General features: G+C 40.6%; 1 protein-coding gene across 1 annotated transcript in view; it reads right to left on the bottom strand.

Moving 5' to 3' along the window:
* Window positions 1-6,466: 6,466 nt before the first annotated feature.
* The window catches only part of galnt13 (polypeptide N-acetylgalactosaminyltransferase 13), a 34,132-nt gene continuing 19,560 nt past the window's right edge, over window positions 6,467-21,038 (bottom strand). Inside the window, exons 9-12 of the mRNA XM_023845526.2 lie at window positions 20,426-20,565; window positions 18,599-18,697; window positions 18,387-18,521; window positions 6,467-9,824 (exon numbers count right to left, since the gene is read on the bottom strand). Of these exons, the coding sequence (XP_023701294.1) occupies window positions 9,684-9,824; window positions 18,387-18,521; window positions 18,599-18,697; window positions 20,426-20,565 (515 nt within the window). The 3' untranslated portion in view covers window positions 6,467-9,683. The remainder of the gene's footprint in view (window positions 9,825-18,386; window positions 18,522-18,598; window positions 18,698-20,425; window positions 20,566-21,038) is intronic.

Genomic DNA, 21,038 nt, shown 5'->3' with positions numbered 1-21,038 from the left:
ATTTACAAAAAAAAATAAAAAAATCCTCCGGATTGTGCAATTATTTAAGGACAGCCTATACCAATGGATAAATACTTAGAAAATTCAGTTTAATCGACTCATTTAAAAGGATTTAATGCAGAGAAATGACACAATCGTCATCGATGATGTAAATAAAAACACGAATTAAAACGTTTCGAAGATCACTTTTTTTTTTTTACCGTGCGACAAACACTGAAAGTGTCGTTTTGAATATATTTCAAATAATTCTCAAAGTAGCCATATATAGTACAGATATTGTGCTGTATTGTCTAACATTCAGGGTTCTTTTGTGTTTTTTTTTTTGTTAGTAAGTTTTATCTCGGGCATTAACTACTCGTGCTTTTAAAAAGATACAATTAGTTTTGCAGCCTTTAGCATTCGTCTCTGCACTTTTTAGACATAAGAAAACAAGCAACTCTGGTGCAAATAGCAAGCAGGAAAAGGCTATAGACTGGTATTAATGAATTTTCCAGTTGCCTGCCTTTCCTACCTAGTATTTCCTTATAGGCTGAGGACAAATGCTGTGCTCTTTTTACCAGACGTTATGGTTACGTTGCTACAGTCAATGATGCTAAGATTCTGACTAATTGTTATACGGCGCGGCATGATGCAGCCGGGAAAAGGGTGACGATCCACGAGCGGCTCCAAGACAAAAAGGGGTTTATTAAAGAAACTGAACACACATAGTAAAACTAAACAGAAAAAATACTGAATAAACCTAAACCATGAAATAATGCACAACTAAACAAAAACACAGGAACTAGACCACAGCAGAACAGAGGACCAAACACAGGGCAACATAAATAAGGGCAGAGTGAGGAGCAGCACAGATAGGAACTGAAATACACACAAGGCATCAGGGCAAACAAAGGACAGGGATAACTTGTAATCAACTTAATCAAGGGGAACATGATTAACTAGAAACAGGTGGGGTGGATTACAATGAACTAATCACAGAACAGGGCAACTCCAAACACTTAACACTAACACTGAAAGGTAATATTAGAAATAACTAAGAACCAAAGAGTTCGCCAACATAAAACAAGACACAGGCAGGGTAAACCAAAAATGGGGAAGAGACACAAAGGGCGGGGTCAGGCAGTACAGACCCTGACACTAATGGTGCATTGGTCATGTGATCTTGTTACCCTCTGAAAAGATAAGCTGAACTTACGCCATGGTAACCGACGCTGAAGGCCAGTACTGTCCATTAATCCTTGGATGCATGATAGCTTAAGATAATTTTTTAAGTTGAAAGTAGTTCCTATACAAGAGCAAAGCGGAGTGTTTGCTATTGGTGGGACATCATAATATTTTACATGCAAAGGTCTATTTATTAGGGAGGGACAAATTAAACTAAATTAAATATTGGGGGTACATGCCCCCCCCCCAACAGTTATTCAATTTCACTGCTGAAAGCAGAGCCCCTTGAAAATGAGGTGCATGTGTGTGTGTGTGTGTGTGTGTGTGTGTATAACAATCGTCAGGACCTGCGCCACATATTAGATGTTAGCAGAAATGTGTTTCATTATCTTCAAGGTGCAACACCGACACTCAAGGGTGACTTGTTCCCCCTCTGAGTGAGTGGTAGAGTTCTTCAGCACCTTCTTGTATGTGGCTCAAATATCTTCTCAGTAGCTCTTAGAGTAAAAGCAGGACTCTTGCAGACAGAGCCCAGCTCCATATCCATCCCTAGACCCAGACATGTTCTCAGGACACAAGAGACTCAGAGTCTCTCCTTGTAAAAGATGATGCTGTGTTGTTATACAAACAAAGGCCACCGGATCCCATGTGCACTAAATTACTTACATTCTGATGGACTCAGGTGTTACAGAGAAACAGCTCTCTGTACTGGAGGGACTGAGCAAGTGCCTCCCTCATTATGTGATTGTATGCCAAGTCCCTTGGATGGATAGACACTTAAAAGAAAACATCTCCCTAATTAATGAACATCACGGTCCTCATTAGCAATAAAATAGCTCACTATAATAGTAACGTATGTGAACTGTAAAGGCAAGTTTTTAACCCTTTGCTCAAAATTTGACACATGGATTTTCATTGTGTCTTTTGGCTTGAACAGGACTGGATAAACTGAGAAAGACATTTTAAACAAACAAAACCAAATAAGCCATAATGAATATAGAGACAACGAAGGTCACTTTGTATATCACCTCTGTAGCATTAATTACGATGTGCTTTATGTTTCCCACAGAGAAATGTCAATAAAATTAAATGTTACAGTGTCAATGCATTTTTGACTCGTAGTGACTGACCCTGTCTAAAGCAATTCAAATATATGTAATACATTTGTTTTTGTTTATTGGCCAGTTCTTACAAGTTTTGTGTTGAAGTGGATTATTCTAAAGTCTCTATTTTGGGAGAGTTCATATCTTTGGGATCAGATCAGCCTAAGGGAATGAGGAACAACATGGAGTCTAAAAAAGAGCCTCTTATTTCCCATGATTCCACTGAGGGCAACATCACAGCCAGCCTGTGTGACAGTGACTCGACTCTGTTATGTAGTAAGTAATCACATATGGTGTAAGGAAATGTGTAATTATGGTAATCCGCTGACAAAAACCGGTGACAAGACGGGCTGTCACAACCCCATCTGAATAAACTCTCTGATCATATGATTTTTTATACTGGGAAACAAACACTTAAAAAATGAGCTGTGTTATATTTCACAAAAAAATGACTAGATAAAAATACATTTCACATTTTTAATGCAGAAAACTTACCTTGAGGCGAAGTGTTAGACTTTGTGCATTATTGCATGTTAAATTAGAAGAATGCTTACCAGGTCTCACCATCATTTCTCTACCATGCAATCTGAAACTCATTCTTCTAGCATTTCACATAGCTATACAGTAGCCGTATTGTGGGTGAAACCAAATTGTTATAGATACACACCAGATTTGTAAGTGGCTTTGCTATCAGCGGTGAAATTAAATAACAGACACACGGCATGTTTCAAAAAACGTGACAAGTGTGTTGGTGAAAATATTCTGTTACCCATTAGACAGTGATGGAGGGGTCTTATGCTCTTTTAATTTAAAAATAGGCTCGTTGAGGGCTGATAGACTAGCGTGATGTATGAAGCCCATCAAGGATCCCCAGAAGACATCCATTCATCATGCGTTTCGCATGAGTTGAAACGGCACATCAGGACCTGCGCCACAGAATGCGACAAGATGCATCGCAAGCCGAACACGAGTGTCAAGAAGTGGAATCAAAGTCTGCTGAAAGACCAGACCAGATGCAGGCCCAAACTAACCCAAACTGGACTGTCCCACCCATATCACCAAGTCTTCAGGAAGGAGCATTCTGTGCAGGAGAAGGACTTGGGTACAGATGCTTGGTTGAGCCAGAAGGAAACTAAGACATATAACCACAACCATACAGACTGATGTAGGACACACAAGCACAAAGGCGTGTGTTCTGGGAGCAGCCAGAATGAGCCCAGAGCATAACTTACCGCTCAGTATGTATTGAGTCTGGCAGTTCCTGTTTTAATTAATTCCCTGGTGACAGGGGGCGAAAAGGAAGTTTATCATCTCGTTACTTAATCGCTTACATTATGGCTAGACCATGAATTGCAAGCATGCAAGACTGATTAAAACATACTGATAAATATGTCCTCCTTAAAGCAAGTTCTCAGTCCAGTTTGGCTGTAAAGTAATTTCAAGTTTCAGGCTTTCTTTGTCATATATGCACAATTTTGCACCTCCATGACGTTGAACAAAAGGTTGTGGCCTTACGTTACTCTCTAGACCAAATAAATCATGTCTCTCTCTTACTTAAAATTAAAGATATTTAAAGTGTATTATAAGATATGTGATCCCGAGCTCAAGTGAAAGTAATTATTGTCATAGCTTTCAGAATAACTAAACAAAAAATGACATTATCATCAAATACAAATGATGATACAAAGCTGAAATAAACTCAAGGAGTACATTAAAATTCTCATTAAAAAACTTAATTAATTGATTAAACCTACCCCTTCCTTGGGTACATTTAAATCTGTATCCTGCAGTTTTGTGACACTGAGTATATTTTAATATGCTTCAGTAGGTCCTTTCTGTAGAGCTTAGCAGCCATTAATTCTTTTCTAATATAATAACATCCTTATTACAAGTGAGCACTAATTTTTATCCTTTGTTGTGAATGATAATGAAATAATAATTTTATACAAAAGATTACGTAATTTTCTCTTGTGCAAAAATGTAAACGATGAGAAGGAATAAAGTGCGATTTGCAGTGCGGCCCAGTTTTTCTTGAACAAAAGCAATTTGTCCTCCATGTATCAGGCAACTCATTCTGTGCATCATCCTTTCATTCTGGGATGTGAGAAGAGGTGTAATTAAAGGTACAAGACACAAATCTGGTATAACTACATATTAGGCGGCTGGTGAACCGTGTTTGAGATCTATGGCAAGTGTGTGATTTGAAAAGTAAATAAGGGCAAGAATAGAAGAAGTTACAGATTCCTTTAAGTCTGTTAATGTAATCTAACTGATAACAGATTTACAGGATGATTTAGCAAGGATGTGTTTCCAGTCCTTTCAAAGAAAGTCCACATTAGAACACTTAAATGGAGGACATTACCTCACTCATGCTAATTGATATTTACCTTTACATCCATCTGGAATTTCATTCATAGTTGTATAAGGCATATCAATTTTAAAAAGGTCAGTCAATGACAGATAAATGTTTTAATTCCACCCATATGGCTTGACAGTGTGATGTTTAAATGTTAGAGACTAGATCCAAAGGCCAGATTTTAGTAAACACAAAATAACTTTATATACTATATCTCTTGGTCTATGCCAATGTCATAATACGAAAAAATAAATCAATTCAATTTACACAGCAAAGAACATAAAGATAATTATGGCTGCCTTTACATACAGAACTTGATGAATTGGCACTGATAGTGTATGGCATACAGCATAATTATAGTTTAACTTAGGTAACATGTAATGGCGATTATACAGTCTAATGACAGAATTTAATGTGAATGTAAATATGTGCATCAGGAGGACAGTGAATGAGTATGCTGTCCTTCTGCCATGTGTGGTGGGTGTATTCAGCATATGTAAGGATATACATGCACAGATATACACACACAAAAACACTCTGGAAATATATAAATACAGGTCTGATTATGACTCGTCGGATCCACATGGCCTCTTGCATGTTAAGGTTCCACGGGGCACCCAGAGAAATGCCTGAACAATGACTTCTGCTGGTGCTCTCTCTGCAGCCGTCCACGCTAAACATGGCTAATTAACTGCACTTTTCATTTTCTGTTGTGTTCTGCCTGCGAGTCCCACACTGGGGACCCAGAATTCTCCCTCCCTTGCACAGGAACCGTGTAAGAAGAACAAGTTTCTTGGGGTGAAGATTCAAAATTAATGAAGCACATAATTAATAACTCAGGTAAAATGCAGTGGAAATCGAGCAGAGCCAAATCCAGACGAGGTGCAAATCACATCGTTACTAGACAAACAGAAATGCGTAAGCAGTATTGAGTTTATTTCTATACATCTAGATATTTTATGATGATGTTTTTTTGTTAACTCGAATTTCCTATTTCTTGTAACAGCCACAGTGATACAGCTTTGCCTTCTCCTGCTCAGGACAATGCATAAGAGCATAACAGACCATTCCCCCTATTCCCCCTTGAAAGTTTTACTCCCCTCAGTACATGTATGCTGGAATAAACCATTCACCGACAGCAATGGGTTAGTTTGTGTTCTCTCTACAATACATTTGATAAGGTACAGAAATTTATGTGTGTGTGTGGGGGGGGGGGGGGGGGGTACAATTTAACCCATATCTCTTTCTTTAACATATCTTTGAGGAAAGCTGCACATGCACTGGTCATAACCATGATAAAGGGTGGTCTATAGGAAGACTGTCCCTGTAGACCGCTTATTTTATACTGTATCTCCTTCTTAATGAAGCGTGCAGATGGGCCATCTCAAACACACTAGTCCCAGAGCAACACTTAGGTCTTTTCCTAGGAGACTGTGAGGATAAATATGGATTAAATGAATAGCTACAGAAGTTAAAGATCAATGTACCACCATTTATACAGGCTACAAAAGTATCTTTATTCTACATGTTGCAAACACCTACAGTATTCATTCAGCACGAAGCCCATTAAAAATAATAATAATGCTTTGAAGTTATTGCCATTCACAATGAAGACATGCTCGGAATTTTCATTTTCCCGGTCAACATACAAAAGTCAAAAGGGAAACACGAAAGGGCAAGAATGAAGACGGCTCAGCCTCTATAACACAGCGTAAATAAAACCAGGAAAGTTTAATTAGCAAAGATATTTTCAGATCTTTTGTGAGACATCTCACTTTGAGCTTGCATGATGAAGACTTAACAACTTCAGGTAATGTTCACAAACGCCAATACTGCACCCTGCCCTGATATCACAATTGGTTTATTAGTTTTTGGTTAAACGAAGACAAAAAAAATGTTCAAGCATTGGTCGCTTACAGGGAATGTGATTAAGGATTAAAGATGTTTCGCTGAATTAACATTTGTCACAGCTGACATTGAGGGATAACAGGAAACAAAGTAAATGTGAGGTGATGGCATCACATGGATTAAAAAAAGCACAAAGAATTTACTTGCATTCGAGTCAGTGAGTTAAGATTCTTAGCCATTTATTATAGTTTCAATGTCTATATTCCTCTAATTATACTGGATGAACTTAAAAAAATCTTTATAAAACATACAAACAGGTGGCAGTTACGTAACAGCTTCAAGACGAATACAAAGAGGACACAAGTTACATCACTTAGTTTCATGCACTGTCAACAACAGACCTTCGAAACAAACAAGAAAATAAAACTGCAAATATTCAATATGTACAGGCAATTGGGGCATCCAGGTACCAATCAACAACTGGTGAAGCATTTCAGGACACTAACATAGTTTGTCAACTAGTTATTTTGACTGCTTTGATTTATTTTAAAATGGGAAGAATTACAAACGGCAAATGGAAGTAATTGTCGCAGTACCAAAGCTTTTCCCAATCATGACTCGAGACACCCACTGCAATTGTTACATCTTTTGTGCTAAATCTTTTATGACTAATTCACAGGGACGGCATCCCACGTTCTCCAAGTATTCATTCCATGGGCCACTTTTACAACTTTATTTCACAATTCCACCCAATTACAAAAAACACAGATGAAATGTGCGTGGCACAGTGCTTTAACAGATTATTGTGGAGTGTGCTGCCCATTTCCACTTCAGTAGTTCAAAATTCTTGTCTACTTTTCTATAAAAATACGAATATATTGTATATAATATACCACATTAAAAATGTGACCATAAATAAAATCGATTATATATTTACTGCTCCATCATTCATAGAAAAAATCTTACATATCTGTAAAGTGCCAAGGGCATAATTATAAAAAAATAATAAAGATCATCAAAATTAAAGTTAATGTAATGGATTCTGAAAAAAATGTATAATACTCTAAACAATCTGTTTTCAGTATGCTTTGCTTGACAATCTGTTTGCCCACAGCTAAACTAAATGCATCATGATCTGTTGCCTTCTGTGTCCCCTTTACTTTTGGCCTAAACCCACATACACTGTACCACTAGCCACCAATGATGGTAAACCCTGCAGTCTTGTCACTGGTTTCAGATAACAAGCAGCAATCATTTTACCATCATGAGTAACACTAACGGCATGCTACTCTGGTCAACAGAAGAGATTAACAAGGCGTAGGCAGCAGAGATGGAAACATCGGTTAACTATAATTAGATTAGATTGCCAGAACCCTGTCGCTTAACATTTTCTAGGGCATCCCATTTTTGACGGCTTTCTTTCATTAAAGCCCACATTAAAAATGCCACCAGGATAATGCCAAAATCATTTATCATGTAATAGCTAGTGGCGTACTTTCTACAATTTGGTTATAAGAGATTTCAGACATCAGCTAAAAATCTAAAAGGGAAATCCGAAGAATCTTTTAAACTAATTTAATCGGTGAATTGTAACATATAACAATATCCTTTCAAGTATTAAAATAAGAAAATATAATTGTACTTTATTAAATCACGCCTGCAGATCAACAAGTTAAAGTTAAATCCACATTTGTCAAAGTGAGCTCAAAACAGAAACACGTCGTGTTCTGAAAAAGAGATGTGTAGCACTGAATCATCTGCATTATACAACGATATATTATTTAATATTACTTTAGGGACTGTTTATGTGTCAATCTGCTTGAGCAGTTAAATTAAAATGGATATATCATGGGTATAGCTCAGATCCTTGGGGCAAACACCAGGACAAGCTACTCTCAAAGATTCTGATTTTAAATACAGCACAGAACAAAAACACCAATAACGTATATTAACTCCCTGAAGTTAGATATCTTTCATAAAATAATGTTATAATATTTTGTTTCATTCTTTAATGAAAAAAAAAAACAGAATCTTTCAAGTACAACAATGGAAAACACAAAAACCAGCAAATCAAAAATGTCAGCATAAATAAATTGTTAGACAGTAAAGAAAAATAAAATCTTTCCATCCTCTATTCCAATATTCCAAGGGGAATAAATAACCTTTACAGAATTCATACATGTATAATACAGTATATCAGAAAATTGTGAATTGGAATATTTTCACTTTTCAGTTTAAAAGTCTCAGAAAAACATACTGCAGTTTGATGGCCATGCACTGGATCTAACAGAAGCTTTACAAACTAGCTTTTCCAGTATTATTTTTATTGCAAAAAAAAAAAAATCACTTATTTTATACATGCATGCCACAATAATATTTTAAGGCATGTGACATTTTTGCTTCCTCAACAGAAACATTGCAAATCCGCAGCGGATCATAGGATTCATATTGACTGTGGTCGCCAACGACGCAATAAAAATGTCAGGACTTCTTTCAATAACAGTCCGAGTCCAAATGTGCGTCATGATCGATAACATCATACATTCGACACATATATGTGCATAAAATGATAACTTGCACGCACATCAAATAAAATAACCAACAAACTTTTGTGATATTAAAAGACCCAGGTAATACTGTCCCTGATGTAAATGTGGAATGTGGTTTAAATCAAGGGTTTTCAAGTTGAGGACGGGATACCCTGTCAGTCCGTAGAGCAGGGGTTCGCAGCTCCGCTGTTTTCATGTCTCTAGGTTATGAATAGTTGAAACCCTCTGGTTTAAAGCCTGAAAGTATGAATCAAGCAACTAAGGACACAAAAAAAATCTATTCAACTACGTTCATGATCTTGCTGCACATACCGAAGATGGACAAAAGTAAATGTTCTGAACAAGTACATAAAGACATGCTGTTTTTATTTAACTGTTTCCAAACGCTACCTCCACCACATGGTTATGCAGGAGGAGATGGGAAACACCTGAGTCCAAGGAGGCAACGGCACCTGGCTCATGGCTCCGCCCACCACCTCGTCATTGGACCACTCTGACCAGCCACGCCTATCACCGACTTGGTGGGAGGGCCCCATCCGGTGGCACTTCCTTGAAGCCTTGAGGAGGTCCATGAGATGCAGATGTGGGTCAGAGGGACACCCGTGCAGACCAGCACAGCTGGGAGAGGGCCGGAACGACGGAGGCGAGGAGCAGGGAGGAGGATCAGACACTGAGGGTCATGTTCCTGAGCAGCCACTGCTGAGAGCGGCTGCCCGTGCAGTCCCGTAGGGTGGGAGCCATCTTGTCCTCTTCTGATGGCATGTCCAAGCACTGGTTACTGTTCACATGGAGGAGGGTCAGCCGCTAAGGACACAAACAGCACCACACAGGACAATGAGCCAAGTTCCAATAGGCACCAGCTAAAATCAACTTGTGGATCATGTAAAGGTGTTTATGCAAGGTTATAGCCTTGATTATCCAAAAGCGTACCAGTGTATAGCTCCACATCTCACCACCAAGCTACCACAGAAGCATAGTCATGCTAATCGACATCTAAGCAGGTTTAGGAAAGGACTTTCATTGGCCAAAGACGAATTCCTTCAGAAGTTTTGAAGGAATAGAATCGGACAGTTCTTGCCAATGACATACACATAACTAATAATCTCCAAGTAACAGAGGTAGTTAGTTCAGGTCCAGAAAGTAAAAATCCAGACCAAGATTTTGTTTCAACCAACCTGTCGAGTACAAAGAGTCACAGATTACTCAACTGGTTGGTTGAAACAATATCTTGGCCTGGATTTTGACTTTCTGGACCTGAGCTATCCAATTCTGCTGAGTAAGATTAATATTTTTTATAGCAACGCAAGTACTCCAGGGAAATTGACGAGTACATAAAATGCTAAATAACGTAAAAATATTTGCCTTACTGGTATTCTCAAGGTGGCCACTTAATATGTATGAATGAAAATGTGAGACAGGGGAGAGAAACTATACACACACATCATGAAAAACAGCACATTAGCTGGATGGATGTACTTAGTTCTGATGTTGGAAAACCATTATTTAAACTCTGTCGCATTTGCTTAAGTTGAGTATTTCGGAGGCACTTTCTGATTGCAGGAACGTTTGTCAGGAACCAGGGGGCTCCTTTGTAAAAGTTTCGTACGAGCAGAATAGATGCAGAACATCTGTACGCACATTTATACAAAGGTTTTTGGATTTATCCAGCAGTCATACAAATGTTTTGGAGGAAACAGAAAAAGCGACATCTAGAGTTCAAATAGAAATGTGCATCTAAGTTGCATCTAGAGGTAGTTTTAGTGCTTGGTGGAATGTGTGTTAAATACAGAAGCATTTATATAATATCTGATATATCACTAATACTTAGCATAGGTTCTATATTTTATTTAGATATACCAATATTTTTATTGCGTAGAATCTAAGTTAGAGGTGCGTGTACTGAAAAGTCAAAGCAACTACAGGCATCAACACGTGTGCACCACATTTAATAGGTGTAAAAACACGTGTGTAAGTATGTGACATACAGCATTGTCATGGCATATTTAGTTTTGTTAGAGGACGTTGCGTGGGGCCAAATACTCAGAGAGCGAGTATTTGAAGATCACAAGAATTATTTTCCAATGATGATTTGTGGCTTAGCAGCCATTCTAGACTGCCAAGAATTATTCTGATGGAAATGTGTGATGAAGTGGCCCCAGCTCTTGAGCGACCTGTATTATGAAATCACGCTGTTCCTGTCCATCCTTAAGTACTGGCAACACTTGGAGTTTTTGGCGACAGGAACATTCCAACGGGAACTGGTGGACAGATCTGGGATATCCCAGCCCATTATTCCTCAAGTTGTGGCTGTTATCAAACAACTGTCAAGACAGTATATGGAGCTTCCCTACTGTGGATGTACAGGCAAACATTACAATGCAATTTGTTGTAATGTTCAGGTTTCCTCATGCTGTCGGTGGTACTAACTGCAAGCACATTGCAATATCAGTACCATCAATAAATGAAGCAGCTTTTCATTCCATCAACATGCAAGTCATCTGTGATGGCAACAGCAATGTGGGTCGTAGTATCCATCCATCCATCCATTTTCTGTAACTGCTTGTCCTATTGAGCCTCTCCCAAAGGCTGCAAGCAGAAGGCAGGGAACAACTCAAACACCCTTCACACCTGGAGAAGTTCGGTAACTTCAACTAACCTCAGCACAGTACCCAGAGGAGATCATGCAAACCCCACACACATGGAGCCATACGGACAAAAGTATTGGGACCACCTCTTAATCGCTGAATTCACGTGTTACATTCAGACCCATTCATTCAGTGGTTACATTCAGAGGTCTTGAGACCACTTTTTTGCGGTCTTGATCTCGCTCGGGAATCAACTTAATTTTGACTCGGTCTTGTAGGACATAGAGGACTTGACCACTCATCAAAATGTCTCAGTATATATCACAACGGCTTAATATTCATCTGTTTGTTAATATAGTACTGTGATTGGGTGCAAAACGTTCTGCTTCAGATTCAAGTTCAAATGCAACCAGTAAGATGCATCTTATTTAATTTTTTTTTTTTACATTTGTACAGAAGTATTTGTATTGAAATTTTAAGCAAAATGTCCATGGTTCAAATTATACTGTGACACAAATTTTAGGCCATACTGCCTAGCCTCAATATGGTGCCTATGCTCCACATTTTATAGCGTGCTGTGTTATGTAGACTCAAACATTAGTCTGTTTTTGATCTTGACTTGGTCTAGCTCTGCCTTGGTCTTGGTCTTGTCTTGGTCTTGATACACTCTGGTCTCGGTAATGTCTTGGTCTCGGTTTAGGTGGTCTTGACTACATCACTACCATTACAAATTCAAGCAATAATAAAATAATAATTACTTTGTAAATCAGAACCTTTACTTCATAAAATAAAAACTACCTACTTCTGGCCAACCCTGTATTGTAAAGTGGAAGCATTTAGGAACAACAGAAACTCAGCCACAAAGTGGAAGACCACATAAAGTAACAGAGCAGAGTTGCCGATTGCTGAGATGCATAATGAACATAAATCGCCAACACTCTGTTGACTCAATATCTGCAGAGTCCCACTTCCTCTGGCATTAACCCCAGCACAAAACTGTGCGCCAAGAGCTTCATGGAATGGGCTTCCACAGCCGAGCAGCTGCATGCAAGCCTCACATCACCGAGCGCAATGCCAAACATCAGATGGAGTGGTGTAAAGCACGGTGCCACTGGACTCTGGAGCAGTGGAAATGTGGTTTGTGGAGTGACGAATCACACTTCTCTGTCTGACAGTCTGATAGACGAGTCTGGGTTTAGCAGATGCCAGGAGAACGTTACCTGTCTGACTGCATTGTGCCAACTGTAAAGTTTGGTGGAGGAGGGATAATGGTATGGGGTTGTTTTATAGGGGTTGAGCTAGACCCCTTAGTTCCAGTGAAGGGAACTCTTAATGTTTCAGCATGCCAAGACATTTTGGACAATTCTATGCTTTCAGCTCTGTGGGAACTGTTTGGGGAAGGTATTTTTCTGTTCCAGCATCCCAGTGCACAAAGCAAGGTCCATAGAGACATGGTTGGGTGAGTCTGGTGTAGAAGAACTTGACTGACCCACACAGAGCCCTGACTTCAACCCCATCCTTTGGGACGAACTAGAACAGTTCAGTTGGACACCACATTGTGTGGAGTACAGAACTTCACACAGTTTTAGACATTATTATATGCATTACAGATCAGGGGAGGGCAATCTTATCCTCAAAGGGCCGGTGTGTATGCAGGTTTTTGGGGTGACCTTTGGGTCGGCTGCTCAAACCCAGGTATGAGGACTCTTCAGCCAATCAGTCCTATATCTATATATCTATATATATACACACATATACTGTAGCTATGTATGTATATATATATATATATATATATATATGTATATGTGGCTAACTTAATTTGCATTGCTACTGCTGGGTCATCAGTCAGTGGGAGTGGAGCAGTCTCTTAAGTGCACATCTGTGCAAATGTTTCTGTGACGAGTGGGCTCTACATCATGCATGATGCGTTTACACAAGGTTTTTATAAATCTGACAGTTTTTTGCAAGAATGCTTCCTCTTCTGTAAGAACGCATGAACATTTTTCATAAATGAGACGCTACGATCGCGATCTTTGGTGGGGTTCCGGGATTCAACGGAGTCCCTGTCTCGTTCACTGGAAGCTGTTCATTAGGGCAAAACGTGGCATAAATCTCCACACATAGAACTGCAGAATCCAGCTCCAAACTAAAATGAAATAATTTAACTTCCTTTCAGAAGACATTGCAGAGGAGCAATTTGATCTATGTAAAAAACTTTACATACATACAGATGGCATTTTATTTTAAATATACAGGACTACATCTATTTTCATAACCTACATTTGAAGGAGAAAACATTTCTCTTCCAAGATGAAAAGAAGATAAACGCCAATAAAACACACCGCTGGCAATAAGAACATTTAAATATTATTTTTCACGATGTCTCTGCATGGGAGCATCCTTGTACATTGCAGTACAAAATAGAGAATTTACAGTAAGGAGGACAAAATAATTAATTCTTGTTTAACAGAAATATTGCATTGCAGGTTTGTTGTTATTTTTATGTGCCTGGGATGGCAGCACACCTTCATTAAAAGCCTCACAGTGAGTGTCTTATGAGGTATTTATTGTGTGCACACACGGCTGAGAGCTGCTAATTAAACAAAGATGACTCCGAACAGCAGGTCCCGGGTGCGGACCGTTTATCCTTTAACCAAACGAAGATGCGAGATTGAGCCGCATGTTTCAGGTGACGCCACATCTCACAGATACCCGTGGGCCGGGCGGAACCACAGTCGAGGGAAAAAACATCTAAAGAAAATCAAGGGACCTCCTTGGACACCACATTGTGTGGAGTATAGAACTTCACACAGTTTTAGACATTATTATATGCATTACAGCTCATGGGTGGGCAATCAGTCCAGCATTAAATCCAGCTAAAAAAAAAAACCTGCACTATCGCAACTTCCATTTACTCAGTGGGACTGACGTTTCAACATAACTACTTTGTGCTTGCGAAGTTCAGTGCCTTTGGGAAACTCCTGCACCATGTTAGCATGGCGTGACGTAAAACGGAGCTGCAGGTTCGAAGCTTTCAAACCTGAAAGCAAAGTCTGGCATAACAAACAGATGGTTTTCCCATTTCATCCCACAAAAAAGTACAATTCCTCCCATTCAGGTAAGAACGTCCTGTGCTCTTCATATTTGCGCTGAGCTTTAACTCAGCCACGGTGATTCAGTCATGTTAGCTTGGCTAACAAACATCTGCGTATGCGCGTGACTTTTCTATCAGTCATATGACGACAATTATTTTTTAAATTAAAAATATTGGCAGCTTTATTGGCGATACTGTCAAATATTCAAATGCATTTTTACTTATCCGAAATATATTTTAAACAGTAAAAAAATCTGATGACCAAGAATAAAATGCTCACAGTGAGCAGAGAAGCCGGCAAAGAGAGGAGCCATGGGTTCACCACCCTGTTAAAGAATAATACAAATATAATAATAGAACAGTGATATGATATCGATCTACAGCTGGAAATTGTTTTTTTGCCTATGTCACCTTGCTCTCCATGACACATACATACTGGTGAGTTTGGGGGTGTCACGTCCCTGGAGTTGGGGGTTAAGGGCCTTGCTTAAGTGCCGGTCCCAGGACTGAAAGCAGAGACCTTCTGCTCATGGCTACAGAGTCCACTTAGCTGAGCTACATTCTGCCTCCTAAAATGCTCACCCTCCGTTGAGCCAGATTCAAACCAATGAACTAAGAATATCAGCGCTGCCTCTACAGGGCTCCACTCTACCAACTGAGCTATTGAAGAGGAACAGGTAACATCATATAGTAATGATATGTTATAATGTGGAGAGAACAGTGGTTCAGTGGTCAGTTCAAACCTGCAAGGCTGGGAGTTTGAAATCCTCCTCAGAATCTGTATGTGTGACGTCTGTGTGTTACTCAGGGTATTTAATGTAATGTGGGTCTCCGCCCACAGCCCTAAACACGCAATTTAGGTGATTCAGCATGTCTAAACTGTCCCCAGAGTGTTTGTATGACAATGGACTGGCATACTGTCCAAAGTATTCCCTGCCCTGAGCATCCTAGTATCTGTTCCAAGCCCGCCGTGTGTCTCTATTGGATAAGCGATTATGGAAGGTAGGAGGAGGATGGATGTTACAGTGTTGGCAGGTCTTTCATTGCTGTCCTAATCTTCCTTATGTGATGCATCTTTGGCCATAGTAATGAATCTGGAACCTTAGTAATAGTGAGCTTAGCAGGGGGTCAGAACTGTGCACTTTGCCTGACCTGCAGCCAAAAAAAAATGGGCAAGAATCCCTCGTCAACCCTACGTCCTGGCCGGATCAGACAGAACACAAAGTACTTACTGCGCCGGACTGATTCTGAGCATGTCAGTTCACTCTGCAGAAAATAAAATGCGAAAAGACGAAAGAGTGGCTGACAGATCAGGCGATGGACAAGCGAGCAGTTCGGTATCGACAGGGATGAAAGGAAAACAGTTAGTCAGACTGACAGGCTCAGAATGACAGCTAGACAGATACACACACACATACAAACAAGGGCGTAGACACGGCTCAGGCAGCCATGCATGGACGGGCAGGGTGCGAGCGGACAAAGGTACAGACAGAGACCGGTCATTGAAATTCAGTGCGTGGTGGATGAAGAGCCCATCCGCGGTGTACGGGACGCAGATGTCCTGGGCGCCGCAGACGTTCTCAAAAGCGAGGCCTGCTTTCGTGAACAGAGGACCACCTTTTTCACAGCGCTGGCGTGCCTCAAAAGAGCCCACGAACAAAAGCAGGCACGTTTCCGTCCGCACATAAATTATCGGCTCAGAAATGAAACGGCTTCCTCAGGGCTTATTCGAGTGTAAAGGCAGCATACTTTGGATGGAAGTCTTCATATTATAATGGAATATTTAGACAGGAATTTGAATATCAAGTGATATTTGATTTGACCCTGATGCTCAATAAAGGTCCAGTTGGTATCATACTTTGAGAACCGCAAAGGACCGCATTCCAAGTGAATATATTAATTTTAAAAAGTAAATGGTATTAAATATATTTCACCTCCCGAGCAGCCATATAACGCTGACCCCCAGATAATGTCCAACAAGACAAAACTAAGGAATTGATGGACTGTGGCTTAGCAGGTTAGGTGCTGTACCTGTGATCGGAATATTGTCAGTTCAAATCCCAAAATCATCAGTCAGCAGAGTGATTGAGTCCCTGGGTCCCTGAACGAGGCCCTTAACTCCTAATCAATTTTTTTTTTTTGAATAAAATCATGTCTGACAATTTAAATGAACTGAAAGTGGTACGGAGTAAGTAAGAGAGACACATGGGCTGGTTAAGGTCTACAGCTCTCTCACTCACTATCACAACCACGACTGTGCAGAGTGGGCAGCCCTGACCTTTAACTCCTTTGCCTCCATTCCTCAAACTCTAAGTCCTGATCAGATCTCTGCCACCAGCAGACTTTGGCTCAAGCCAATTGATTGCATATAGCTAGCTTGTATTATGTTGGGTTCTTACACAATAACCCTTTGGAACCATCCTAACCTTCCCCCTCCCTGTATCCCGCACTTGAATCTGGACTGAGTGCCCACGTATCACCGCAGGGTATTCCACCTGTGGCGACGCACGAAGCGCTACTAAAATTAATAACAAGGGTTGTGAAAGAGCCTTCCTGTGGACCTCCTGCCTGGTGTTCCTTCAGCTCCTGAGACCTGCTGAGGACCTGCAGGGGTTGTGGAAGCCAATAGAGCGTCGCCACCTGCCGTCCTCCAGCTTACAGGCGGTCAGGGGGGCCAGGGTGACTTTCCGCACGGCGGACACGGACAGCTGTTGACGAAAGCAAAGGGCGGGGCTCCGGAGCCGGTGTGGTCACCGGACGCGCATGTGGAAGCACCCGTACGGCACATGGTACAACACACACCTCATATTGCACTTTGCCCTTACAAAGAAGGTCGCTGGGCCGCCAAACTAGGAAATTACCCACAATTCTAGACAAGGAAGGCAGACGAAGCACTGTATGGATCATTCAGCACTGCACTGCCTGCTAATCAAATAAACAGACATCTGGCATGATGTTAAATCAAAACCACATTAAATATTAATGGAACAAAAGCCAGCAGTGGTGTCACTCAGAACATTGCTTCTAAGAAAAGGTGGCATATGTCAAGTATTTCGCTGATTAACTGACTTACTTCTCCCATGTTTTATGAATAGCCATAGCGCCATTCCAAACCCAATGAACTCCTTCGAATTTCTCAGTAAAGGACCTTCACCAGATTGCATATTGTTAACAGGCTTCAGACCAAGATTCCACTAGCTAGTGTCAAGACCACACAAGAAAACCATGTGATAGTGGCTTACATACCAGTTATTCCACTAAATTCCACTGGTAATTCCAAAAATCACATAGATAGTACTTGTTTTTGAAATGAGGTCGCCAATGACCTAAAGTCAGGCTTCCTCATCGTATGCTATAGCACTGGGAAGCAAAACTCACTCAGTCCTCATGTAATCCAACAAAGAACTTTCGTGAAATTTTAAAACTCACAGAAACTTCCTCAAAAAACGTATCCCACAGACTCAGCGAGCTTTGGATATTTGCTGAATTTCGACCGACAGAGTTCTTAGCTACAGGCAAATGTTTCTAGCAAAGGAACTACTTGTCTGGGTCAGATTTGCGAAAGGAGGTGCTACTTAGCATCGAGTTCAGATGAATCATGGAAAGTGTAGATGCGGAAACGTAGATGGACGGATGGCACGTTTCCATTGCTAAGAGCCGCAGAGGAAGACGGCACCCTCCCCCTACCTCTGCGTCATATTCAAACATCTGGTTCCCCTTCATGTGGTGGCACTTGAGCATGATGACGGGACCGTTTAGCCGCGACACATCCAGGCAAAGGTCGTCCGTCCGGATCTCTTTATCCGCAGTGTAGGAAAACACCTGTAGGGGGCGCTGTCTTAAATCAGGACACCAAAACGCTGTTGGTACACGATGGTGGCGAAGGCGGCATTCCTTACCTGGTTCCCTCCCATCCCGTGGCAGTTGAAAAAGCCGACCTTCTCGTTCTCCTTCCTTCCCATGTTGTCGATACACTGGTTGGTTTCCACATTTCGAATCTGGGGACAGCAGGGAAACAGCACTGGAAAAATATGCTGACCAGACGGCCATTGCTGATATTATCAGAAATGCTCGCCGGCACAAAAACACAAGCCACGTGATGTGAACACCTGTTAAAACCTATAATCTCCCATTGAAATTCCTCCGCCGAATATGATTAAAATGTATCCACGTTACAGCAATGGCTGGGCCACGTGAAATGAGCAGGAAGAACCTGCACATTTATGAGAGGACTGCGGAGGCATCTTCACCATCCTTATCCTGTTACACTGAAGTAATCCTTCAAATCAGGCTCAGCTACGCTGTTAGCCTAGCGCCCACTCCCTGGTGGAGAACATCGAGCCATCAAAATCACGGTACACGTCGCTCTCAGCTCCGAGTCTTGTGACACGGAAAAGGAATGCAAATCATCTATATTTAGCATATTAAGCAGCGAGCTTCACAAGAGCAGCGTGCTTCTCGTTATTACACCAGACCCTGGGGGCTCTATACGTTACCGTTACTCGACGTGTGTGCGCAGTTGTAAAATTATAATTGAGCGCTTTCTACTCTAAGGTAACATTTCTGATCTCGACGGTGACACCCGGTGGCTGAAAACACTTCATTAACGGCTGCTTAGCAATGCAAACGACAGGATAAATCAGAGGCCGGGTCTCACGAGGACTGCCGCAATTCTCGCAAACACCACGATTTTTGGCATTAATATGGAAGAGATACTTCTAAAAACTGGGCGGGAAACAGATGTGAACCAATTATGTGATCACAAGGTGGACTCTAACTGAATAATATCAAAATAAATAATCATATTTGTAAGAAAAAGAAGATGAAGAATCATAATCAGACACGACTGGCCGTGATTTAGGATATTTAACACATCCTGCCAAACAAACACCTTGAATAGGCACCACTGTCAAACCACGAGCCAGAAACAAGCACTGTACTTCAACAGACAAGATTTAGTACATTATGTTCCAGAAAAAAATCCTCAGGCTTTGAAAATCATGGCCTGAAAAATCTGTAATTTCGGGGTGTTCACAGTACATTAAATACCCAGGCAGTCTGGTTCTCCAGTCAGTGACCTAATCTCAGGTTACATTGATTATTTTACCAGTGAAACATCAAGCATTAACATTTTATGTCCTTGACTAACTTCGCCCAGTTATTAGTTACTTCAAACAGGTAAGCCGTTCCAGACCGCATTTCTAACTGTGGGTCATAATGAACAGATGACTTTGGTGCCGTGAATTCCTGACATCTAGTTAGTTGTACATTACTGACTTTGAGAAGGATTCATTCGAGGGTGTCCCAACTGTCAGTCAAAACTGATTTAATCTGTCTTCTGTATAAACAGGTTCATGCTGCGGCAGAGACCAGCTGAAAGTCGGAAAAAACTTTGAAAGGCATGGAAAGAGCTGTACTTTATATAACCCCAAGGCCTTCTGGGTAAAGAGAACTGAAGGTCAAAAACACAATGGCACAATTTGGCGGGAAAAATATTATGACACGTATTATTACATTATCTATTCATTTGTGTATATCTATTTCTCAAGCTCGCAATTTTATTGAGATTCTATATAAACTATATAGAATTCTATGTACATACATTCTATATATATATACATATAGAACAATATATAGAATAATAATATTTTTATCTTCTTAATATTCAGGCAACTCAACCCTCACACTGGTTCCTTGAAGCAGTAGCTTTGCAAAAGGTTTCATACTTCACCAAGTGAGAAGTATCTTCTTGGGATCTGGGAGTCAGGGTAGATGTTCTCCAGGTACCAGGAGAAGGATTTACACTGTAGGGCTTCCCGAAGTGTCTTGCGTGATGACACGTCTCCATACTCCACCTTCATCACACCTACGGAGAGGACGGTTCACTCAGAGAGGCAGCTGTTCTTTGATAACTGGAGAAAGTCGTCACGCCCTGAGGGCAGTAAGGAGTAGAATGCTAGATTGCTGAACATTGTTCAAAGGAACTGATCTCAAATTCTACAACCTTAGACCCTCTTAACCTGCTGAATGCTTTGTTACTAAAATATCATTTTATCTGAAAATTGGCCACGTTCTTATCAGCCTCTGGTAGAAATATATTATTAAGTTAGCAGTTAAATGTCCAATGAAAGAGTCAGAAAGAACTACACGGTTACCCCGACAACACCTGCAATCTGCCTAAAATTTTTTTAAAAAAAGAACTCAGTCTGCGTCAGCACACCAATAATAAATCACACCGGCTTTCATGTCAACTTCAGAAAGCTATTACAGCAGCTTGCAGGCCAATAGACCCACACAGGAGGTCACAAGGAATTAAACAGCTGTTGCACACAAACTGAA

Source organism: Paramormyrops kingsleyae, chromosome 1 (assembly GCF_048594095.1).
Source record: "Paramormyrops kingsleyae isolate MSU_618 chromosome 1, PKINGS_0.4, whole genome shotgun sequence".
Lineage (NCBI taxonomy): Eukaryota > Metazoa > Chordata > Actinopteri > Osteoglossiformes > Mormyridae > Paramormyrops > Paramormyrops kingsleyae.
Note: the sequence above shows the minus strand (reverse complement) of the source record. Positions and strands in the feature narration are given on the sequence as shown.